Raw genomic sequence first — 26438 nt, 5'->3', positions numbered from 1 at the left:
GTAAATACTTTGTCTTGCAGAGACCAACTGCAAAAGAATTGCTCAAGTTTCCATTTATAAGGAAGGCCAAGAAGAATGCTTACCTCATGGACCTCATTGACAGATATAAGTCATACAAGAAAAACAACGCAGACACAGACACCGATTCTGATCCATCGGATTCGTAAGTCTTGGTGACACAGTGTGTCTTATTTATCTTAGGAAGGAGAGACAGTCCAGTCAACCAGATACTCCTCAGGCCATGGCTAGACATAATTGGCCGTCATTTCAGTCATAAAGTGTTTGAGGTAACAGTGACAGGAAAGCTTTAGACCAGTGACTGTATGGCATGTTTGAGAGAGACAGTGTTGTTAATGGTGACACCTTCCTCCTTGTCCCTGCAGTGAGGAGAGCCGAGTGGAGAGTGACGTTGAGGACCCAGCTTGGATCATGACTGTCAAGGGTCCACCCGGCGGCCTCTCCCCGACTGGCATGCAGGAAGGATCACCTCCCACCACTTCCACCTCTCCACTCTCCTCCTCACCCATGGAGTTCAACAATGTGCCAGCTTCCTCCACGTCTTCCCTCGCGCACTCTCCACCGAAGGAGAACAATGGAGTCATATTTAGAGAAAAAGCCTCGTCTCCAGTAAGTGCCTCAGAACTATTCCACACAAAGGTGTTTATTTAATGCTTAAAGATTGTTTCCATTGACAAACTTTGAGTAGTAAGGTGCCAAGGTGCCAACTGTCTCATGGGTAACAAGGATCAGAATGAAATGATGAAAGTAAGTAGGAGCAATTTGATGCGTTAGGATTGATCTGTGTCATCTGTGTATTGACTCATTTATTCACTCACATAATTGATGTCTTTGTATTGTTCCTATTTTCTAAAGTTTATGAACAACACATGACTGGGATAGTAAAACATGTTTCTTTACTAGTAACATCACAAATGTATTCTTTTCTTTTTCCTAATGAACTGCTTCCTGCAGACTCGTCCAACTGCAATAGCACCGCCTCCTCCTAGCGATAATGAAAAACGCAGAGAAAGTCGCCACATGGACCACAGAACCTCAAGGGACATGGACCTCTCGCCGCGCTCCACCGAGCCTCACACCAATGGCGACGACACCCACATGGCCAACCTGGCGGACATGAGGATTGATGCAGAGGACCACAGAAATGAGAATGACCGTCCCGATAGAAACGAGGTGAACGACTCCCGCCACATCCGAGACGTCCACCACTCCAGAGACAACAGGGCCAGCATAGGCAACATGAGGGAAGTGAGGAGGCCAGAGCACCGCCACACCTCCTCACTCCCCCAGGCCCCTCGCACCAAGTCACCTCCGCCAGTCAACAGTGCTTTATCAGGGGTGGTGTTGCCACTCATCTCTGAGGTCAGTTGTGGAACACTTTGACTTTTGGGGCATTTTTATTATTATTAATTAGTAAACTGTTAATTTGGGTAGTCCTAGAATGAGAGGACTGGAGTATGGAAGCAAGGAATGTAAGAAAGGGCATAAGTGGAGGCTTCATGCAGAGGCATGCCCTTGAAAAGTTCCTAAGGGCAGGGGTTTTAAGTGAAAGTAATTGCCTGGATAATCACGTCTATTCATATTTGATAATCATAAGTCTAACAGGTTTTTGAGTGAGACATAGAAGTGAGGAACTCTATTGATCATTTTAATGGCTCTTCTGCTCTTGTATAGTTTTAAAGAGACAGATATCCTTGTAATGAAGGGCAAAGCTAGCTACATGTAAGGTTGACAGTTATCTATAATGATGATCCAACTAAACAAGTGTGGTGTACAGTTACAGAGACGCCACCGACACAACCCGAGGGGCAACGACCCACACCGCGCCGACGCCATCGAGGAGCTCAAGTCAGCGTTTGAGTCAGCCGAGAGGTCAAGTCCAGGTGTGACAGATGCCTTCATTCGGGACTTGTTTTCAAAATTACTGCCCAACATGACTGAAGCAAGGGTCAGGCAAGCACAAGACAACTTAATGAGGTGAAACTCCAATGGCTGTTTCAATGCGAGCATCACAACAGAATTGTGTCTGAAGCAGTTCTAAACACTGATGGCTCAAGCAAACACCAGTTGGAGAGCACCATCAAAGACAGTGCTGTACATTTTGCAATAACTAAACGCTGTCCTGAGCAGCGGGATGGTGTGTCACGAGTTAAACCTCCCCATATTCTTTATTTCCTTATTTATTTTTGGAACTGGGTGACATTGTTTCCTTGCATTGCTGTTGCCCCTTGCCTGCCCTCGGGGGGCCACACTGTGCCTCAAGTCCTTGCACATGCTGGAGGCAAGATTAGTCACCTACTTAACTCTTTACTTCAGCAGCTTCTACAGTGTACAGTTCTACCATTGAACCTTGATCCAGTGAAAAGAAGTACTTCATGAATGGACAGTATTGAGAGTATGTGAATTTCCATCTAGTGGAGGATATTCTGGTGTGCATGATTTACTTGGCAGTGGAAACAAGTAAACAAGCTGCCAGCGCCTCTCAGTTTGTGTCTTGATGGCGTCCACACCCACTGGAGCCTCCTAGTCACGGGTGAGGCTCATTGAGGAAGAAGAAGAATGGTGTTATGTGTACAGTCTTATTTCAGGTTGCACATACCTTTACATTTGCATTTTGTCTAAGTGTAGCCAGCACGATGCTACAAGTCTGCTGAGCCGTGAGATGTGTTTTACAAGGGGAGGCTAACTCTTGTGTATCATACTAGTGTACATAATGTGTAAGTCATTGAGGACCAGTGCATCTGGAAAATGTAAATATATAATCCATTTAACCATTTTCAACCAAATCTACATAGTATGGTTGAAATCAATGGACTACCACTCCCACCCTTCTCATCCATATCAGTAGTCAACGGCTGCTTAGTATATATTTTATTTCCTCAAGATTTTGTTGATGGTGTTACTTTTCCTAACACCGGCTGGTTTAGTACTCTTAGGGAGGGAGAATGTTGCAAGTTCATGAAATTTCTTACTTTTAATATGGGGACAGTGAGAAGTGTGAGTTGAAACAAAGATCATCAAGACTGCCGGCTGCACCTCATCTCCGCCATGTGTCCCCTTGTGATACTTGCCTCTTTGTGTAGTAGCCAAAGATGTTACTATTTATTTTGTGTTAAAGGGCACTTCATCAAGTTGTGTCAAAGACATTGTAGGTTGTATCCTATTCCTTTCTTGCTCTTGGATGCAAATTAGTCTTGTAATATGACTTAACATTCCATTAATGGTGATTTCTTTTCCCTAGAAGTTGATGCAATTTCTGGTTTCTTTATTTATTTATTAAACATACACACACACACACACACACACACACACACACACACACACACACACACACACACACACACACACACACACACACACACACACACTCAGTCCTACCCGAAGATCGGTCTGTGAGCTCTGAGCTCGCTCCATAATGGGGAAGACTGGCTGGGTGACCAGCAGACGACCGTGGTGAATTACACACACACACACAAACACACACATTAGAAAATTTATAAATTGTTCAATAACACAGGAGAAATATAATGAAAAATTATATTGAGAGAGAAGAAATTGTGATATGAGAATGTACCAAAAATTCGGGGAAAGATGTTTGAGAAAGGGAGAAGCTTTTCATGTCCAAAGAATGACAGTCTTTGGGTAAAGTAAGTGAGAAGACAGGCTGAGCAAGATGTGTGAACCAACTCAGTGTGAGACTGATTAGCACAGGCATAGAGGCAGCACCACCAGTGCAGCCCAGCCTCTGACACACACACACACACACACACACACACACACACACACACACACACACACACACACACACACACACACACACACACACACACACACACACACACACACACACACACACACACACACACACACACACACACACACACACACTCTCTCTCTCTCTCTCTCTCTCTCTCTCTCTCTCTCTCTCTCTCTCTCTCTCTCTCTCTCTCTCTCTCTCTCTCTGTCTTATTGATAGCAAGTTTAATATACAAAACCTGATTTGCAAAAGGCATTTCATTTGTGAAGTAGTAATGTCAGTTTGTTGTTATTTTCACAAATGTAAAAACTGGGTGTTACTACTTGAGTAATCCAAGAATAGAGCATTACAGTATATAAACATTTGTTTTCCTGTAAGGAAGAAAGCATAGTGTTTGAACACTTAACATGTTACATTTGATATTGACTCCCTAAGGAAAGTCTCTTGTGATTAATGTAACTACAAAGATCATTATATTTTTCTATGCAACATATTATTTTCAGTAAGAATTGAAGTATGCTCACATGAACTAGAGCAAACAACTGATTGGCTCTAGAAATTCAGTATTATAACTTACTTTCAAGTTACCTGATGTGTAATTCAACAAAGTATTTGTTTACACTGCATTACACCAGGGTCTTGTTATATGCAGCTTCAGAATATGTGATGTGCACGTCCAACTATCCTGTATGTCACTGTATTCTGTGGGAGAAAGATTGACTTTTATCCGAGTCACATGGAAGGCAAACCAAGATGCTTCAGTGACCAGCACTTGCCACACTTACTCCATACAGTTCAAAAGCAGCTCCACCTTACAGCTTCACTCTGGCTACAGATTCACACTTCCACCCATCACCCTTAACATTGCCTGTAGTTTTGAAGGTTTTCTACTCCTGCGCCTGGGCTGTCTTGATTAACTTCATGCTATGGACACCAAATTAGTCACAAGCAAAGAGTCTCTTTCAGACTAAGCAGTATTGCATCAGAGTTATACTATATGTATCATCCAGTTCATTCATTATGTGTCTCCTGTCATGAGACATAAACATTATGGTAAGATGTTGCTGCTGCTTTGGCTGTGTTTAGTTGTGTGAGGTTGTGTCCTGATTCCTATTCCATCTCCATCTAGCCATTGCAGAGTGGTGTGCTCAGACCACATCTGGTGAGTTAAGATGCTCTCTAAATGAAATCTAACATCAATAGTGTATTTATAACTACTCATGTACATTATCATGAAAAGTGTTGAAGTAATATCTATGAGAGCCATGGAACATAACCTCCTGTAATGGAATCGTACAATATTTAGTGCAGAATGTGATGCTCACATATAACAAGACCCTGGTATACTACCAAGCAAAACTACTTACTGAAACGAAGACAGTCGTGTGAAAATAAAAAGAATATTTAATATAAAAAATTACATTGTGTATTTAACAGGCACTGGAATGTCAGGATTATTTATAAAAAAAAAAAAAGCTGGTTTGAATACCAGGGAGTTTAAAGTAAATTTCTTCAAAATACTATACATACCAAAAGCTTTGCTCTTGTTTGCAACATAATAATGCTTTGTGCAGATATCTAGAACCTGCTTTGGGTGTAGAGGTGGCTTCATTCATTGACATGCCATCTGCTGGCCATAGAGGACACCTGGCAGTCCCACTTTGTAGAAATCCAAGCATTTTGATTGGCCTGCTGTGTCCTGTTCTGCAGGCTGATGCTGGAGCGTAAACATGACACTCCTCCTGAAAGTGGTGTGTTTCAATAGCTCTATTGGTCAGTCCAGTGGAAATGTGTGGAGCCAACTGTACATAAAACTGAGCAAAAAATTCACCTATACATAGACATTTCCACATGGTTATTTATGTGCTGCTGTTTCCAAGCTCTATTTGATCATCATTTGAGATTCTTAACAGTTGGATGGTCATTTGAGTGGGCTTTTATTCTGAAAACTAAAGATTATTGCAAATGAACCATAGATGTTGTGCACAGTCCCATTATTGTTACAACTCATGGCTACCAGTGATACCTCTCTGTATGACACCATACTTCTGTTCAAGTTGCTTGCTTTTCAGAATAAACAGTATAATCAGTCAAGAACTATTTGCCTTCCAGGATTATTCTTCTGAAATGTTTTTTGTAAATAATTATGGCCCTTGATTGTGTTAATGCCAATTATTGTAAGTAAATGATTTATCTTGTTGTAGGGAGGACTATATTTTGTGAAGCCAAGTAGTCCTCTCAACTTGTATGTACAGTATAATGGTTGATGAATTAATAAATCTAGTAGAAAGAGTTATGTTTATTTAGCCAAAGCTTTATGCAATAACAATAATGTAATCATTCAGGTTAACAGAGACAAGAGACTGCAAGATTGCCAAAGCACTGTGAGATAATGAGGAGAAAACATTACTCTTACAGAAGTAGAATGTGAGGCAATCTCTGTTGTCACATTTATGCTTGGATTTTGACTAACTGATGAGAGTGGTCGAGGCCTGACCTTCATTGCACCAGTCTCTGTGCTTGACTTAAGAGGGATAGCGCTGGCCAGCTTTCTTGTGCTTCAGTTTAGTTTTCTTTTTTTTTTTAAGTTTTCAAATGCTATCAATGTCCATAGTTCAGTCTGACAGGTGTCATCCCTCTTAAGTCTTGTGTGCAGTGCTTGTTGTGATGGCTCTGTGTGACTGTGTCAGCCATGAAGATGAGGTCACAAAATAAATCTTCCACTCTGCAGGGCAAATATGTGTCTGCAGCCCATAACAATCTACAAAACTAGTATGAAATGTCAATAAGGTTATAGGAAAATTGTATATCAATGTTGCTTACAAGACAAGTTTTTCACTCCACAGTGCAAGTGGCTGATGAATGGAACGGACTTTGTAACCATATTGTTAGTGCTGAGTCAATAGGGAACTTTAAAAGATTAGACAAATTATGGAGATGATGAGTGGAATTAGTTTTGTTCACACAGGGACTGCCACGTGTAGGCCTGATGGCCTCTTGCAGCTTCATTCATTTTTTTATGTTCATGTCTTCAAACGTGTCCGTTGCTGGTGTCTCTGCCTTCAGTTTTTTAGTGTTTACATAGTGTCAAAAGTTATCAGTTATCAGCAATCAGAGGAAAAATCATGTCAGGGAGAATTACAAGATCAGTTTTTTACTCAACAGGGAAAATTTGTGTCCCTCACTGGCACCTTTGCCTGCAACATCAGAGCCATTCCTCTCTTCTGCAAGGAGGGGGCAGTGGATGTGGCCTTTCCTGTGGCAAAAGTCCTGACAGTGGAAATGTTAACCACTCACTGCCTTGCCTTGCCTTGCCAGGTGCTTTTTTTTCTTCTGCTGTGAGATTTAGCACACTGGTGAGTATCATGAGTAATCCTTTTTTGATCTGGTCCTCTATTGGTGAGCTTCCTGGCTCTTCACTCAACCAAGTACAATAGAATGAGTGCAGGGAATCCAACACACTGCTGAGGCACTAACACAAATAATGAATTAATTTGTACTTTAAATCAATTACTAATAAAACTTGGATAATTATTTATAAGTAGTCAGGTTGCATATACAAATAGATAAATAAATATTAACCTGATATTTTGACAGATAATGTAAAGAGAGAACTGAAAATGCTTTTTGTACTGTACATCTGGGCTACAGGATGACAGGTGGAAATAGGAATGTTTGATGCAAGGACTGCCACCTGTTGGGCTGATGGCTTCTTGCAGCCTCCCTTGTGTCCGTATGTAACACTCTGACTTAAAGGCTTTCCAGTGCAAGGCAATCAGAGAGAGAGAGAGAGAGAGAGTTACTTTTCTCGGTGACAGGAACATTTCATGAACACTGTAATGGTGTTGGTCGTTGTCGCCATCAATGGTGAGGCATCATATCAGGTCAGGGTGGGGCTGGTGCAGGTGAAGGGGGAAGGGAATGGGTGGTTGTAAATGGAGCGTTCGTGGATGAAGTTGAATCACTTGTGGCGAAATGCGGCAACGCGCACCTGTAAAGTATTGGCTTAAGTTAAGTCAGGTTAACTGAGTTTATATATTTCTGATTAGACCAGTCACTAGTAGGTTGGTGAAACCGCTTGACTGCGCAGTCATATGGTATACACTTTCCTGGGAATAATGTCTAATAAATAGAGACAATCTATCTCCACCTCATTCGATCCCGTATGTACAAATATATGTCTAAATGTGTATGTTTAGATGTGAAAGAATAATAAAGATACAGCTCGTCCAGAAGGTAAACGGTCTGCAAGGATGACTCACTTATAATTGCCACTATCAAAATTCCAGATATCTTCACTAACACCTGACATTATATTGGAAACATGTAAGTAAATCGATGAAAAAATTCAGTTTATCTACCTTCGCTGCAGTAACAAGGTCACAAGGCCACAAACAAGCAAACAATAATCCAAACTAAGGCCTATACCAACACAGCAATTTAAATGCAAAATGACTGCTGGGGCACAACGTAAGGTGAGTCATGTGAGGAATGGAAAGGTGGGAGCATCCACTCCATGTAAGACCATTTAAAGGGACTAACAAATGACTGCACCTTTTTTATATTTCGCTCTTTACGTTATTCTTGGTCAGCTTTCTCTTCTTACATACAAAATAGATCAGTATAAAGGTGTAGCAGAAATATTGCCCACAGTTTAAAAGTTAACAGAGGGTGTAATGAGTACGCCATTCACGGTGAGGCAGTCTGTCTGAACACCACCGCAAGTGTCACCCACTCACTTAATTTTAGTCTGCCTCAAGGCACAGCTCAGTTCTAGCAAAACACTGCGGAGTGATGATGATTGATGGTTTCTTCCTTTGGGCAGGTAACACACACACACACACACACACCACGATTATAATACTGCTGTTGCTGGTACTAGTACTACACTCCTTCACATACTTAAATTTAATTTTTTCCTCCTGTCCCTATACTTTATGTATTCTATTTGGGAAAGAGCAGGAAATGCCCGGGAAACATTGATAATTAAATGAAATGTTGACGAGTCGACAGGAAAGGGACAGGGGGTGGTGAGGAGGGGTCTTGGTCTGGATCATGGTGGGCGCTGGGTGGTCTGAATGAGGGTATATAATTATAACCATCGCCTTATTTAACACAGTCTGTTTATCTACTTTGGAGGTTGATTCTGGCTTTACTTCACACTCTCGATCTGGAAACACAGGGGAGTGCAGGCAAATATTGGTGGACTGACCTTGGATGGAAAGTCACTGCTGAGGTGTCCCTGTGGCCCAATATCTACGTACGCAATTCATTTTAAAAATCACGAGAAGAAAAGAGGCTCCCAGACTGGAATGCACTACAGTTTTAGACGCAACAAATACTTTAATTAATAACGGAAATCTAATAACGTTACCGGGTCGATTGTGTACATAATGATGTCCAATGAGCAGTCTTTATGTCAAACTAATGGGTCACAAACACACCATAATGTCGAGAAGGGAAGCACAGCAAAACTACATCATGTTACATTTTTTCTGAATGCGAAAAATTTTTGCTTCCAGCCAAATAAAGAAAACAGGTTTCTCGTCGTATAAATATTTTTGTTTTCTATATTGGTACCGTTAAAACTTTCAAAATTTGAAAATACGAATAGTTCGACTAAATTTAATGGAATATTATTACTTCAGTCATGTTTTTTCATATTTTTACACTATATATCAAGCACCTAGGCGTGCTAATTAAAAAGTAAAAATTATACAATGCCGAAAGTGTTATTTCAATTATAAAAAGAAAAAAAAGCTGGACACGATTTTATTACGGCCTGTAACTTTATTTACATTCCTATCAGTAAATAAAATACAAAACCAATGCAAAGATTCAATAATAAATGAGAAAAATTGTAATGTAGAACCGAAGTATTTTTTTTTTCTTTTGCATTTTTCCTCCTTACTTCCATCTCCCCTCCCCTCCTTCCCACATTCCTCACCACCCATCCACCTCCACCTACTCCAACACAGCGAGCTCTTACAACACCTGCAAACACCTACAAAACACTTAAAAAATGCCCTAAATCACTTGGCTGCAGGGTGAAGGGGCGGGGATGGCGGTGGTTGGCGGGTCGGGGCGCCAGGGATGCCTTGGTGTGTGTGTGTGTGTGTGTGTGTGTGTGTGTGTAGTAGTGGTGGTGGTGTGTGTGTGATTCACCTCACCTCGGTCGTCTGCTGGTCACCCAGCTAGTCCCGTACCTATTCAATTACTGCTAGGTGAACAGGGGCCACGCATTAAGAGGCTTGTCCATTTGCCTCGCCGCACCGGGACTCGAACCCGGCCCTCTCGATTGTGATTCGAGCGTGCTAACCACTACACTACGCGGTGTGTGCGTGTGTGTGTGTGTGTGACAGTGCATCTTAAGGGGCTCTGCATGAACTACTAGTTATCATTTGCTATGTTTAATGTTTACACATGTGAGGGGAAGCTAACTATTAAGGACGCAGGGAAGGGGACGGAAATAGTCTGGTAAATTGCCATTTAAAAGATTCCCTAAACAGTGTCAATGTCAATCTCGTTCCGTACGCCTTAAGGTGGAAATTCGATGACTCGATATCAATATCGGTTTTTTGGCTCTCCCATTGCTATTTTTTCACTGAATTCAATATTTATACACAAGGTGTACGTTTATGGTGTACATCTTCAGTGTTAATTTGGTACAGAAATGTGGCGTAGTTTTTTTGCAATAAATATTTTTTCGGCGATAAGAAAATAATTCAAAATACCATTATAAAATCAAAACTAATAACAGTGTGGCAATTTCCTCTTAACCACATATAATATACATAACAACAAATAAATGTCAGCATCGGCATACACATAACCTATGTTATAAAAATTTCATTACACGCCAAATTGTTACCTTTTTTTCATAAAAAATTTGAGTTTATAAGCCTGTTGTAAATTTATTTGAGTGAGTTCATGCATTATCATGCTGGCATTTGTTAAGATGAGGTTGTTGATCATTTTGCTGCAAAAGTTTTGAAATTGACCAATTACTGAAAAAGTTATTCAACAATATATGCTGAAAAACTGAAAGTCGAGAAAACGCATTTTTCTGTGAACATCTTCAAAACCCCACATAACTCACTCCAATATGTACCAAACTCAGATATGTACTTACATAATCCCTTGACAACTGTTTGGAGGCTGGTAGTGGCTGTTTAGATAGTTTCAGGCCATGTTACATCATGGGAATGTCGTCTATATAGCCTCTCTGAATGGTGAGCTCTCACTTGCCTGTCAGCCTTACAGGCTCCTGGTCCCGTTATTATCATATTAGAATATATAACATATCACTGATAGGTTCTGAATGGTGAACAACACTGTCACATTTGTCACACCGAAGATTTATAGTACAATCAAACAAATAACTTGTCACTTTTGCGGTGATTCCGTTGCCACATTCACATTTCACCAAATTGAAAATTGTTTGCAGTCTTTGTAATGATATCACTAACAAGGCACTATCCTCACTAGTTTGGTGAACTTCACTCTCCTCTGGTGGCAGGAGACTATGCCTGTAGCTTGCAGCAGACACGTGAGGGTCGGGAGTGGCAGGGGTGGTGGCGGCGGAGGTGGAAGCCTCGCCAGTACTACCACCACGTGTCTCAGGCTCCTCACTTTCTTCTCTTTTCCACCTTTTCAAGGCTTTCTGGCGGGCTGTTTCAACCTGAGTCTTTCTTTTACCACTTACACGTGGCATTGTCACAATTTGGGGACTCAACACGTGTAAAGTACGATCAACAGGTAGGCTGCAGGCACGCACACTTCCTAAGGCTGTATCAATCGGTACTGAGGATTTAGCATCTTCCTCACCCGCACTGCCTGATCCTAAACTGTCGTACAAGTACATCACGCAAAAAAAAAAAAAAATAAAACAGCTCAAAAAGGAAATAAATACAAGCAAAACAAAGACTAGAAGAAAAAGGGGCGTGTGCGCGCTTGGGTATTTAAAGGGCCGGCCCTTTAAACCCGCCATTACCAGGTAAGCAGTGCGTTATGCGCCTGGCAACTTCGGCCATAGCTTCCCTCTCCAGAGACGAACCCAACTACCAAGTTTCCAATTTTTCAATTTTTTTGACCAAATTAACGAATTTCCCCCTTAATTAATGCTCCTCCCTTAAACCCTTCACTACTGGGACGCTTTTTTATCTCGAGTTTTGGATATGATTAAACGATTTTATTTACATTAGGAAGAGTTTATGGAGGTCAGAAGATTAATGGCCACAATCTTCACTATTTTAATCCTCACATAAGTTTCTGAAACTATATAAAATCACCAAATAGTAAGCAGAATGAATATGAAAACGAGTCATGATAATGAAGGGGTTCAACTAAGAAAAATGGAACAGAAACAGACTTAGAATTCCAAGGTCAACCACTGAAAGGGATGAAGGAGTAAAGATGCCGCCATCTAACTCTTGCATTAGGACAGAATAAAGAAACTAAATGAAAATGGATGGAAGAATGATGACACTGGATAGGTCTCGCATTAGAAGTGGATAGAATAAGAATATAACAAAAAAAGTGAAAGTGAACGGGAAGGCGTGAGACATGTAGTTTTGGTTCGTAATGGTTAATATTGCTGAGGGATAAATGCATAATGTATAATGTATGCATTGTCTCACGAACTTTAATTTTCTAGAGCCAGAGATGACCATGGCAGTGCTTTCTCTGATGTGGACCAGTGTATCGAATGTAGTGTATGTAGTTTTCATTTAGCAAGAACCCGTCAGTAAATCAATAGTTCCTAGTCATTAAATCAAGTGAGCTGATAAATCACACTTTGAAGCCTTGATATTTACTGAAGCTTACTCTACACACGACTTCTGGGATAAAAAATCTCCTAATTACAGTGACTCATTTACGACACTGGATAATTTTGCCATCTGTGATAACTGTCATTGCCTTTTTCATATGCTACTTCTAATCAATTACGTTACAGTTAGTAGCAGTAAAACTCATATATCCTTTTTTTTTTAAATGACACACGAAGAACAATAAAGTCATAATAATAATCCGTTTTTGAGTGCATCATTCTCAGGAGACGCGTCACGTGATGAGTGACGCGGCTATCACCGCACCACTTAATCTAATATAAAATAATCACCACAGCCTTCATGTGATGAGACACACACCTACCATCACGTGACAAAATGCACATCCACCACAACCACCACCACCACTAGCACACCCAGCAGTTGGTGAAAATGACATCTACCATCACAGTCACGTGATGCGTCACGTGGTGAACCCACAGTGCCAACCACACACACACACACTCTCTCTCTCTCTCTCTCTCTCTCTCTTTTGGTCACTTAATCACACACACAAAAAAAAAAAAAACACCAAGCTAATTACACAGTGACCCTTCTGTCCTTTTCTGCGTTAAAGAGTCACATTACACACCAACATTTAGTTACAAATGCGTGAAAAGAAGAAAAATGAATGTTGGCAGACTTGAAGCTAGCGGGACGGAGGTGGCACACTGAATTGGGACACAAACAGTGGGGACCTTGTATCAGAGAGAGAGAGAGAGAGAGAGAGAGAGAGAGCGTGTGGTTTATCAGCCACTGACGTGAGAGTGTGTTTAGAGAGTGGTTGGTGTGTGCCAACGGGTACGAACTCAACTGGAAGACGACATAGGCTTCCCTACCTGCGCAGTTCATCTCAATGTGGGCAGGATTACACACACACACACACACACACACACACACAGACCTTGAGCAGCGCTTAAAAGAATCGCCATACACATTTAAACCGCAGAGGACGTCGCAGGTTTGGTGGGTCGAGATGCGTTATTTGAGGTGAGCTGACTACATATTCTGTTTACAATCGTTAGCGGCACAAGCCCCTCCTCCTGGCTGGAGCACGGCAGGCTATCAACATTTGGCTTGCTATTGACTGGTCGTGTTTACTGGAAATCACTAGGAGGAAGGATGTATTCTTCCACCCAGAGAAAGCGTACATTTTTCAGCGCTTCATTGTTTCTATACCAAAACACAGACTATTTGCTTTGACTATTTGGAAAACGCCCTTCACTGTCTTCACTAAATGTCTGATTACCTAAACAGTAGCGAGTCAGCAGCACGTTATGAGAAAACACGGAGTGAGAAAAATATTCATAGGCTTGTAAATTTCTGGGCAGGTGCAGCGGGTGGTTGGAGCATGGGGTAACATTGTGCGTATGGGTTAATCTTGTATTGTGTATTGCAGAACTGTGTCTCTTATGTTATGTGACAAAGATGATCAAGGAGATTCCGTAATGTAGTAAAATGATGTTGACGTAACAGATATTGAATAAAATGAGTCAACACGAGTTAATCTGTAACTCGACATGTTCTGCCAGGCGTATCCTTCCCAGCTTCTCAGTGACGACACTAGGAGACGAACCTTGTGTGTGAGAAAGTCACACACTTACGTGCCCAGAGTAACAATATTGGTCTAACTGCACGCTGATTTACATGCCACGGACGTTGTATAAGTAACACAGACAAATATTATTGAAAATACCTTAAAAAGTATTTTCACATTTGTCCACCACGTCCAATTTTTGTTGTCAGTTTTTTGTTGATAATCATGGCAGTGAGGGGCGTCCACTCTGGGTCAATGTTCAGCAATCGATCTGCATTCATGCAACGATAATCTCTTTATCTGATAGTGTCCTCTTGGCTAGTAAGCAAACTGTAATTCTTCAGCGTTGTCGTGGGGAGGGGAGGAGTGGGAAGATATCATATCACATAGATCTTTCTGGGAAAAAAGGAATATATATATATATATATATATATATATATATATATATATATATATATATATATATATATATATATATATATATATATGCTGATATTTATTTATTCATTTATTTATCTTTTCAAGTAAGAGGTACAGTGGATAAGACAACAATAAAAGGAAAAAAGTCCACATAAAAAAAAAAACGAGTTTTACGACAGAAAACATGGTTTCTTCCCACGTGTCACACAGGCAATGCATGTGTCACACTGGCAAGGCGCCGCGTGTCACACAGGCAGTGCATGTGTCACACTGGCAAGGCGCCACGTGTCACACAGGCAGTGCATGTGTCACACTGGCAAGGCGCCACGTGTCACACAGGCAGTGCATGTGTCACACTGGCAAGGCGACACGTGTCACACAGGCAGTGCATGTGTCACACTGGCAAGGCACCACGTGTCTCACAGGCAGTGCATGTGTCACACTGGCAAGGCACCACGTGTCACACAGGCAGTGCATGTGTCACGCTGGCAAGACGACACGTGTCACACAGGCAGTGCATGTGTCACACTGGCAAGGCGCCACGTGTCACACAGGCAATGCATGTGCCACATTGGCAAGGCACCACGTGTCACCCCGGTAGTGCATGTGTCACACTTGCAAGGCGCCAGGTGTCACACAGGCAGTGCATGTGTCACACTGGGAAGGCGCCACGTGTCACACACGCAGTGCATGTGTCACACTGGCAAGGCGCCACGTGTCACCCAGGTAGTGCATATGTCACAGTGGCAAGGCGCTACGTGTCACGCAGACAGTGCATGTGTCACACTGGGAAGGCGCCACGTGTCATACAGGCAGTGCATGTGTCACACTGGGAAGGCGCCACGTATCACCAAGGTAGTGCATGTGTCACACTGGCAAGGCGCCACGTGTCACACAGGCAGTGCATGTGTCACACTGGGAAGGCACCACTTATAACACAGGCAGTGCATGTGTCACACTGGCAAGACGCCACGTGTCACATAGGCAGTGCATGTGTCACACTGGCAAGGCGCCACGTGTCACACAGGCAGTGCATGTGTCACACTGGCGAGACGTTCATTCACCGCCGCAGTGTTGCGTCTGTTATGACTCTTCATCACGATGGTCTTCCTGAGTAGGTACAGTTCCACGGACTTTGAACACGAAGAGTTGCACGATCGCACGAGGCAAAACAGATGCAAAACAGAATGAATGAACGAAGGAAAAGATTGATGACCCTACAAATAGAAAATGAATAGATAAGTAACATGAAATGAAATTAAATATATCATGAATAGATAAATAAATAAATATGTCAGTATGTAAATCATAAAAGTGATAGACAAATTCGTTCTCTTGCTTCACTGTGCCCTGATAAACCAAAGTCACGAGACTCAAGTTACCACAAGCTAGCAAAAATACGGCAGCTTTTGACCACTGTCTTTATCTCCCCACATCTCCTTTGGGAGGCGTCGGATCAGTGGAAGAGGCGGAGGCGAAGAGGAAGAGAGGGGCAAGCTCAGGATGGTGTGATAAATTTACGGTAATATTTTGATTCAGTAGCAACACAACCTTTTTGTACGGAAATGAGCCGGGGTGTAAATGTTTGGTAGAATCTCTTTTATCATCGCTGAAGTGTTATATCTTTTGCTCTGCTCCGCCTGTTACAACACATGATTATATGCAAAGTGAAGTTTGCATAATCACGCCGACCCGCTATCATGGAACTAACTTTATATTGACAATTCATTGCCAGTGATGAATTAGTATGGACTACAACATATTGGGTAGCTATTCTTGAATGGTTTCTCTCCCTGTAATGCATTTTTCATATACTATCCATTCTTTCCTGTACGTGGAAGTTCATTTGTCCTGTTGCTGTAATTAGAGAACTATGATCATGGTGCACTTGTGAGTATGGCCAACTCGCAGATACGTAATTAAATTCAAGTGTCAGTATTTAAAAGGTTCGTGGGAGTCATCAGCTGCCGCATGCCGGGCCGGCAGAGGTAGTGGCTGGCAGTGACGTCAGTATCTTGATAGATGCACGCTGTCTTGTGTCCGCTGCCACCCCAGTCTCTCAAGACTCTGCCTGAATATCTGGACGTGGGCATTGTAATCATTCACTTCAGCATTCCCTTGAAAACCACAGAGACCCCACCACGGGTGACCTCGACTACAACAGTGAGGTAAGAACTAACCAGCAGTGACCATAAGTGATGCCATTATATTGACTCCCCTTATGACACAATCGTAACCCTGTTCACCTGAGTGTCTACAGTAATAAGTGATCTACATACAAAATTGTAGTATGGTTAGAGATTGTCTTTCGTTGCAATTCGAACCAAGGCTGTTTGGTTTGTGTCTCTGTCCACGATGACGTCTGAATGTACGAGTACAATTTGTACGTAGAGTACATGTGTATGCACTCTCGGGAAAACTCTAATCTGATATGATACATGCAAAAGAAAACAACAACAGAAGGGAAAAAAAACAGAAAAAAACTATATTAACAGTATGAAAAATGATAATTCTCAGGTATAAACAAATGATGATAATGAAAATACACAGTTTGCATCTTCATCAGTCAGGCTTTCACCAAATTACAGTTTTCTTAATATTGTAATCTGTACAGTATATGTGCAGTATATGTTGGTGTGTATCTTTACTACATATGTCTCGGGATCAATAAACTTATCTTGGCTCGTTCCGAATGTTGATACCAGAGGACTGAACTGATGAATGGAATGGAACAAACAGAAAGAACACAGAAAAGACCAAAAGAACACAACACATGGCAATCCCTGTACTATGAAACATACTTACCTATCGCCATAACTTTGTGTCGCTAAGCACTGACAACCCGAAGACTGAGGTAGAGACAGTGCGTAATAAAACAGCAGCACAAATTATGAGGAAGACAAACGAATAGTAGAGAAAGACTAATGTAATAATGAATGGTAGAAAAAGACTAATATAATAAAGAATGATTGAGAAAGACTGGTGTAATGTCGAAAAGGAAGCTGAATAGTGACAAGGCAGTGTGTAGCAGCACCTGTCATCGGAGTGGAGTGTTGGGAGGTGGTCTTAAAAGCACGAGATGAACTTGGGGTAAGCTGGTGGTTCCTTGCTGGCCCCTTTCCCTGATAACATGACCTTGGCCGATTCTAGATGCTGGGGTGAGGCTGACCAGAGACACGCACACACATACTCACACACACACACACACACACTCTCTCTCTCTCTCTCTCTCTCCAGTTATAATCTCAAGACATGATCGTTGTTAGAGATAATGATATATATGATACTTAATTTGTAAATGTCAAAAGGGCCAGTAAATAGATCAGTTTCAGAGAGAGAGAGAGAGAGAGAGAGAGAGAGAGAGAGAGAGAGAGAGAGAGAGAGAGAGAGAGAGAGAGAGAGAGAGAGAGAGAGAGAGAGAGAGAGAGAGAGAGAGAGAGAGAGAGAGAGAGAGAGAGAGAGAGAGAGAGAGAGAGAGAGAGAGAGAGAGAGAGAGAGAGAGAGAGAGAGAGAGAGAGAGAGAGAGAGAGAGAGAGAGAGAGAGAGAGAGAGCTTTCGTATACGCTATATTCTAATAAGCAGTAACCCGCAAATTTAATCATCTTTAAGAATATACACATATGTAAAAGGAAAATATAAAACCAGTCAGTTTTTCAGTACGATATTTTGAAACACTTCTTCACATTCTTTCTTTTCATTGTTTTTTTTCTTTTTTATAGTTTTAGTGACGGATGAACAAAATTTCTACATTGTTAACAGCAGAAACACTCTTGAGACAATTTTTTTCTTCTATACAGGAGGGAAGTCAGCCAAGGGCAACAAAATATAAAAAAAAGGCCGACTTGAGTGCTGGTTCCCTTAAAAAAAGTAGTAAAAAATTAGCCAAAATCAAGGAAGAAATGTCTTTAAACCTCCCTCTTAAAAGAAGTCAAGTCTAAGGAAGATGGAAATACGGAAGCAGGCAGGGAGCTCCAACTCTCCAACTCTCTGTTAGAGAGTTGGACAGAATAAGGATGAGAGGAAGAAGAAAGTCATGTGCAGCGAGGCCGCAGGAGGAGGGGAGGCATACAGTTAGCAAGATCAGTATAGAACAGTTAGCATGAAAATAGCGATAAAAGATAGAAAGAGATGCAACATTTCGGTGGTGAGAAAGAGGTTCAAGACAGTCAGTCAGAGGAGGGGAGTTGATGAAACGAAAAAAACTTTTGATTACATCCTATCTATAATAAAACTCTGTGAGTGGAACCCCCCAAACATACGAAGAGTACTCCATACAGGGCCGGATAAGACCCTTGTACAGAATAAGTAGTTGAAGGGGCTAGAAATATACACGGACCGTCATCTCTGTGGCCTGAGAAGATAGTCGTGAGAGAGCAAAGTGTTTCAGAATACGATGGTAGTTCTCAGAGTTGCCTTGATACTCATCTCGCAGGATAATGAGAACAGAAGAGTGGGAAAACAATAGCACGCAGCAGGTTAGGTTGCAATTTAGACAGTAATGTTCAGGCTAGAATTCTGGAACACTTTGCTCTCTCACCACCACTACTTTCCAAAGGTTCTAGTTTAAGTTACTCATGTTTTTAAAGGTATATTTATGGTTCTGGTGATGGACTGACAAGATTTGTAGGTTTCTGTAAGGAGAAACTGTCTTGAAAACGCGGCTAGTCGTCTCTGTGGCCTTGGAAAACTGTCGTAGTGAGAGAACAAGGCGTTTTTTTATTATGGGCTTCAGTTTACCAGTGAAAGGAAAGGAGAGAGTGAAGATTGTGTTAACTCTTGCATTGGTGAGGCGGAGAGAACAGGAGTGAGAGTAGAGATTTGTTGCGCAGTTGTGGTGGTAGTGGTGGTGGTGGTGGTGGTTCCTTATTGGATGGATTTGTTACCATTACACTTGTACTCCTCAGTTGTTGTTGTTGTTGCTGTTGTTGTTGTTGTTGTTGTTGTTGTTGTTGTTGTTGTTGTTGTTGTTGTTGTTATCGTTGTACTTCTATATCCTCTTCATCATCATCATCTTGTTCTTCTTGTTCTTGTTCTTCTTGTTCTTGTTCTTGTTCTTGTTCTTCTTGTTCTTGTTTTTGTTCTTGTTGTTGTTCTTCTTCTTCCTCTTCTTTTCCATCTTCTTCATCTTCATCTTCTTCATCTTCTTCTTCATCTTCATCTTCATCTTCATCTTCATCTTCTTGATCTTCTCAATCTTCTTTTTCTTCTTCTTCTTCCTCTTCTTCTTCTTCTTCTTCTTCTTCTTCTTCTTCTTCTTCTTCTTCTTCTTCTTCTTCTTCTTCTTCATCTTCTTCCTCTTCTATTTCTCCTCATAACCTTCAAGTTGATATTTATCCTCATGTTTGTAGGACCGAGCACGTGGTAGAGCGAGCACAGCCTTTGAATCACACCACCATAAAAAACCAACATCTCAGCATTAAACTGCATGAAAGAGCAATAATTTATGCCGTATGTTTACTTTAAAGTTGCTATTTATGATTTTCTGTGGCTTTTACTACGTATGCGTGTGCTAGTTCCCTCATTTCGTTGCCTTTGGATTCTGCGTGGTTATAGAGACGCTGGCATAGCGAGGCAGAGCTGTGAAACTGGTGAAGACGGAAGGAAGGGTGTTGCTGTTGATGGTGGTTGATGTATTTAGTGGTAGTGGTGATAGGTTTACATGTCTGTTTATATGTTGTTTGAGTGTAATGTGGCTGGTTTTGAAAATTCATGTCTTCAAGCGATGTAGAGACACGGTTGGAGTAAAAAATTCGGAGAGGAGAAAGAATCAGAGCAAGGAATTCAATAATCAATAAAACCTGACGAAAAGCAGAGAAAGATTGAGATAGTGGCTGTTGTAGCGGAGAATCTTCATAATCTCAGTCTCCGTCTTACTTTCCTTACGGAGTGTTGTACGTATACCTGGTGATCAGTATTGTGCTTCTCATGAGTGGAAGGCTGTGTGTGTGTGTGTGTGTGTGTGTGTGTGTGTGTGAGAGAGAGAGAGAGAGAGAGAGAGAGAGAGAGAGAGAGAGAGAGAGAGAGAGAGAATGCAAGTTGGACTCCACAATTCATTTAGAGTGATAGCTTTAGTAGGACAAGGGAAATCACCGGAACGCATATGTATTGACAAGAAAAAGAAAACGAATAACAGTAATAACAACATCATTAGCAATAACAATAATAACACCAACAGGAGCAAACTAACAAACAAGATAGCAAACAATAGGAAACACAACGAGGGTGAGAATTACGTTGGTGATCTCAAGAACGATGCCAAAAATGCAGATATCTGGTCCTTGGCTGTCCGTCATCAGCAAATTGACTACTGTCTTCTGGGAATCAAACACCTTGTGCAGTATATCAAACGCTCCACAGTGCTTCTGTCATGATTATTGGCGTCACAAAGGATGACAGACACTTATCTAAATCCTTCAGTACCATGACGTGTTCCCATATTCATTCTGCTTGCTATTTGGTGATTTTATGCAGCTTCAGAAACTTGTGTGGTGAGTGGAATAGTGAAGACTGGCCATTAACACCTTGAGTGCCATGACCTGTTTCTATATTAATTTTGTTTGCTATTTGGTGATTTTATACAGCTTCAGAAACTCATGTGGTGGGTGGGAGATTAAAATAGTGAAGAATTTGGCCAGTAATCTTCTGACCTCCATAGACCCTTCCTAATATTAATCAAATCGTCTAATCACACCCAACAGTACTGAAGAAGTTAAGCCACTTCTCGTAACTGTGATAATCTTTTTGTTTACTCATTAGTGACTAACACATTCAGTGGGCTTCATTTCAGCCTCTTGTTGCCTGCCCGTTTGATCTTCTTGTCTATATAAAAAAAAATTGTTTATGAATTTTGGATGTAAGTCACTACAATCTGGGAACAATAATCTCAAACGTAACAGTATCTTTGTGTCTTTTCTCGACTATGCTCAGCAGACACCATTGGAAGTTAATAAGGTTTTCAGGCGTGTTTTGATGACCCCAGTGATTGCTTGACAAGAATTCCCTGCTTTCGATGGAGAGAAAAGAAAAACACTCATGAGAACCTGACTCCATCATATGTGGCTTTTGAAACTTGCATTTATGAAGTCCCGGAGTGATCTGAAGCCAGATATGAGGTGAATCTTACACTTCCATTAGTTTATGAGCAACAGCAGGTCACTATACGCGACAAATGTATCACTTGTCTGTCTGTTTTCCTTCACCCTCCCTTCCCTTGGTGACCGTGCACTGGTAGGAACGTGTTTGGTGATGTTCATTGCCTCGTTCACTGTTATGGTGTTGTGGTGTGTGTGTGTGATTCATATTAATTGTTAGTTCATCTCTCTCTCTCTCTCTCTCTCTCTCTCTCTCTCTCTCTCTCTCTCTCTCTCTCTCGTCACTCATTGTTAGTATTTTTTGTCTTTTCTGTCTTTTTTCTTTAAGTTTTCATGTCCTTGTTAATTTTTTACTTCCTGTCTCGATCAGTCACTTCAACCATACACACTCCCATAACAGAACAACAACAACAACTGACTATCCAACAAACCAACGAACAAGAGTAATTTTCCTGATGTTATAAATAGAGACTTCCACCTTATTGTGTGTGTTTCACTGTTTGATCTGCTGCAGTCTCTGACGAAACAGCCAGACGTTACCCTACGGAACGAGCTCAGAGCTCATTATTTCCGATCTTCGGATAGGTCTGAGACCAGGTACACACCAGGTACATCCCGTACCTACTCACTGCTAGGTGAACAGGGGCTACACGTGAAAGGAGACACCCAAATATCTCCACCCGACCGGGGAATCAAACCCCGGTCCTCTGGCTTGTGAAGCCAGCACTCTAACCACTGAGCTACCGGGCGTGTGTGTGTGTGTGTGTGTGTTGCCCGGTCGTGGTGTGGCATTGCTTATTAAACCCTTCAATGCTGGGACACATTTTTACCTTGAGATATGCGTACAACTAGACCATTTTATTGACATTAGGAAGGATCTATGGAGGTCAGAAGGTTAATGGCCACAGTCTTCACTACTCTAATCCCCCACGTGAGTTTCTGAAGCTGTAGAAAATCACCAAATAGTAAGGAGAATGAATATGGGGTTAAAAACAAAAACCATTCTCACTATTAGTCCCCAGGAGACTCTCGCTAAATATCTGCCTGGTATTTAGCGAGCGTTATGCGAGGTCGTGCCGTGATTTCATGGAGCACAGATGTGATAAACCGGAGCAATTATCATACCACCAGTAGCGCAGGCACCGCCACCACCTCGCTCCGCAGACCACATATTAGAAGACTATTTTAATTATTTGGCTAAGCTGAAAGTAAATAAAAGAAAAATACATCACTGCGCTCTCTCTCTCTCTCTCTCTCTCTCTCTCTCTCTCTCTCTCTCTCTACGGTAAGTGAGATGAAGATGGGAGAATGATATAAAATGTGTCTGGAAGGTTTTGTGGGTGTTCAAGGATATGCTCTTGTTATTAGTGATGGCATAACACACATTCCTTAGCTCCAGCAAGGAAGGAGTCTTAGAAACGCGACTAGTTGTTACTGTGGACGTCAGAAATGTCCTTATAGACGCCGGAAATGCTTGCAATTCGGAGTAAGGACTATAACATTTCAGCGTCATATTTAGAATGCTTTTAACAGGGTGTAGGGTGTGTGTGTGTGTGTGTGTGTGTGTGTGTGTGTGTGTGTGTGTGTGTGTGTGTGTGTGTGTGTGTGTGTGTGTGTGTGTTTGTGTGTTTTGCGATAATGAATAAAGGTCATATTGTTCTCTTTCATATTATAAACAAATATTTACTTTTTTTCATTTCTTCCCTTTAGAAATATGGTATTTAAAAGCTGCTTCTGATATTTTACACTTTGCAATACAGTAGTCGATTCAATACATCCTTACCTGACGACGCCCATGCCTGGCCGTGTGCTGCCGTTTATCGTACCTACATGGTTCGACTTAGACCCATATTCTGAAACACTTACCCGCCGCACCTTCACAATTTTCAAAGGGCTCTAGATGAAGTGTCACGGGTTTTTAACTTCTTCAGTACCATGACGCGTTTTTAGATAGATAGATAGATAGATAGATAATTTATTGTCAGTTTGCAACATAACAACGTTACAAATTTAAATTCTTTTTGGCTAAAGCTCATATTGACATAGTTAGCTAAAAGGTATATAAAAAAAGAAACATCTCCTACAGTATAAAATCACAGACAGTCACAAGAAGTATCACAATTACACACAAAGTAATTACACTTTTACTATTCTATTTCAAGTGGTTGAAAAGTATGATGCTCTTTGGTACAAATGATTTCTTATACCTATCAGTGCGTTGGGTAGGCACACCTAACTTTCTGCCGGACCTAAGAAAAACATAGCAGGAGTGGAGGGGATGAGATGGGTCTTTCATGATTTTTTCAACTTGCTTCATTGTTCCTTCCTGGTACAGTTTTTCAAGTGCATTTGTATTTACACCTAATTTTCTTGATTTACGTACAATCTTTTTAAGTTTACTCTTATCTCCAGTTGTTAACTTGCCATACCAAGTAGTTAAAGAGAAACTTACTAATGACTCTATTATCGACTTGTAAAATAGACTCATTATCCTTTTATCTGTGTGCAAGTTGTTTAAAACACGTAAAAAGTGAAGTCTTTGATTACATTTCTTAACTATCATGTTGGTATTTGTACTACCTTTAAGTTGATCGTCAATCATAAAACCTAAGTATTTATATTCTTCTACTCTCTACAGATTCTGTATCAATTATAATAGGGTCAGGTATGCGACGATTTTTAGTTCTATAGTCTATTATCATCTCTTTGGTTTTCTTTATATTTAGTTTTAGAAAATTTGATCTGCACCAATCAACAAATTGGTGGACTTGGTTTACATACTCGTCACATTCATCATTCGAAATTTTACCAATAATTACAGTGTCATCAGCATATTTAATTATTGTGCAATTACTAAACGCACTTCTACAGTCGTTAGTGTATAGGCTGAAAAGGACAGGGGACATAACACAACCTTGAGGGGCTCCTGTATTAGTGACTAATATGTTGGACTTTACATTGCCTAACGTGGTGTATTGAGGTCTTTGACTTAAAAAACTAAAAATCCACTTTAGAATATAACTATTTACCCCATTCCCATTAATTTATTCAGCAAAATGTGAGGCTGGATAGTATTGAATGCTGAGCTGAAATCCACATAGAGAATCCTTGCTTGTGTGTTCTGTTTGTCCAGATGTTTGCTTATATCATTCAGTAAAGTTAAACTTGCGTCTTGAACACTTCTGTTTTTACAATAAGCAAATTGTAAGGGGTCTTTCATATTGGCAACACTGTCACATAAAAGATTCCTCAATATATCTTCTAAACATTTCATTATATTTGAAGTTAAAACAACAGGTCTAAAGTCATTCAAAACTTTGGGAAATTTCACCTTCGCTATGGGTTTGATTTCCGACTCTTTCCATTTGGTTGGCACAACGCCCTGATCTATAGAGTCCTGAAAGAGTGACCTTAGCACTGGCGCCAGTTGTTCTGCACAGCACTTGAGTGCCCTGGCTGGCACGCCGTCAGGGCCCGTGGCTTTGCCAGCTCGGACCACCTTCAGGGATTGCAGAACGCGTTCCTCTGTTATTAAAATTCTTTCATCTGTAATATTTCGGATAGCTGACATTGTATCATTACACTCCTTCCTAAAATCATGCCTCTCAAACCTGGCGAAAAAGGTATTCATTTCATTAACAAAGTATTAATGTCTTGTGGATGTGGTATATTAAACTTTTCTTTATAACTGCATAAGGTTTTCAGTCCTTTCCACGCATCTTTTGTACTGTTCGTTTTAAATAATCCCTCAATCTTTTCCTTGTAATCCTTTTTTGAGTCTTATTTTCTTATTGATTCTTTTTTGCACTGTTTTTTTTTTTTTTTTTTTTGCGTGGTATCACCGTTCGCCATGTGCCTTCGTTTTTCATTAAGCATGACTTTCAATTCCTTAGTGACCCAGGGTTTATTATTGGGGTATATTTTAATCACTTTAGTAGGCACTAGTATATCAAAACAAAATTGAAAGTACGAGTTAAAAATGTCTACGTTCGTATTGATATCCGTTCCGTTTTCTATGAGAACAGACCGGTCCGTGCACTCAAAGCATGCTTGGAGCCTCATGCTGCTTTCATCGTCCCATTTCCTAATTTTTACCTGTTCACATTTTTCTCGTTTCAGCACCTGTTTGTACACCGGCACACAGAACAACATATTGTGGTCTCCATTTCCTAGGGGAGGCCTTTTCAAGACACGGTAACTGTTACCGCCCATCAAGGTGGTTGCAGGACAGTGAGACTCTCACGTTGACGCGATAATATATATATATTTTTCGGTCAAAACCTGTTGACAAAGGCACTACGATAAAATACAAACAAACAATACAATAAGCGTGTTTCCCTTTGGCAAGGATGCAGGTGAAATAATTAGGACCCCTCGACGGGTCGAATCCTTATATTACACCCACATTCCCACCAAATAAGAACGGCTGTGATATAAGTACATATATGCTACGTTTTGTGAGACTAAATACATTATGCGACACTAAATACGATAAGTACACTCATAGAATAGCGTGTGGGGTAAATACGTATACGTCTGAAGGACAATGAACTTACGTGTTCGGGTCTACGGCACGTTACAAGATGACGATGTTAACGTGTACTCTGCGATAGCTTGTTGAGGACTGCTCCTTGGTGTGGCCTGGCATGAGGCAGTGAACTCACCCTCTGACCTCATCCGCTGACCCAGGAATTCTCTATCTATGAGACGGGACTCAGCACTTCCTATCTTGTAACCAACTTCCATCGCTCCCTCTATCCCTCTCTCTCTCTCTCCTCTCTCTCTCT

General features: G+C 41.1%; 2 protein-coding genes across 11 annotated transcripts in view; both read left to right on the top strand.

Annotated features, from left to right (window-relative positions):
* Nucleotides 1-3386, top strand: part of LOC123514767 (serine/threonine-protein kinase 26-like) — a 103853-nt gene extending 100467 nt beyond the window's left edge. For all 7 annotated transcript variants that reach the window (XM_045272900.1, XM_045272899.1, XM_045272898.1 and 4 more), the window contains 4 exons: nucleotides 21-163; nucleotides 384-627; nucleotides 973-1380; nucleotides 1796-3386. In XM_045272900.1, coding sequence (XP_045128835.1) covers nucleotides 21-163; nucleotides 384-627; nucleotides 973-1380; nucleotides 1796-1999 — 999 coding nt within the window. In that variant the 3' untranslated portion in view covers nucleotides 2000-3386. The remainder of the gene's footprint in view (nucleotides 1-20; nucleotides 164-383; nucleotides 628-972; nucleotides 1381-1795) is intronic.
* Nucleotides 3387-13301: 9915 nt separating this feature from the next.
* The window catches only part of LOC123514772 (solute carrier family 49 member 4 homolog), a 26704-nt gene continuing 13567 nt past the window's right edge, over nucleotides 13302-26438 (top strand). The window contains exons 1-2 of one of the 4 annotated variants that reach the window (XM_045272919.1): nucleotides 13382-13593; nucleotides 16507-16728. The gene's annotated coding sequence lies outside the window, so the exon portion shown is untranslated. Of the gene's footprint in view, nucleotides 13594-16506; nucleotides 16729-26438 lie in introns of all 4 variants that reach the window. The other 3 variants (XM_045272920.1, XM_045272921.1, XM_045272923.1) reach the window with 3 other exon arrangements.

Source organism: Portunus trituberculatus, chromosome 38 (genome assembly GCF_017591435.1).
Source record: "Portunus trituberculatus isolate SZX2019 chromosome 38, ASM1759143v1, whole genome shotgun sequence".
NCBI lineage: Eukaryota > Metazoa > Arthropoda > Malacostraca > Decapoda > Portunidae > Portunus > Portunus trituberculatus.
The sequence above is the reverse complement of the archived record's forward strand: the minus strand, read 5'-3'. Positions and strand labels throughout refer to the sequence as shown.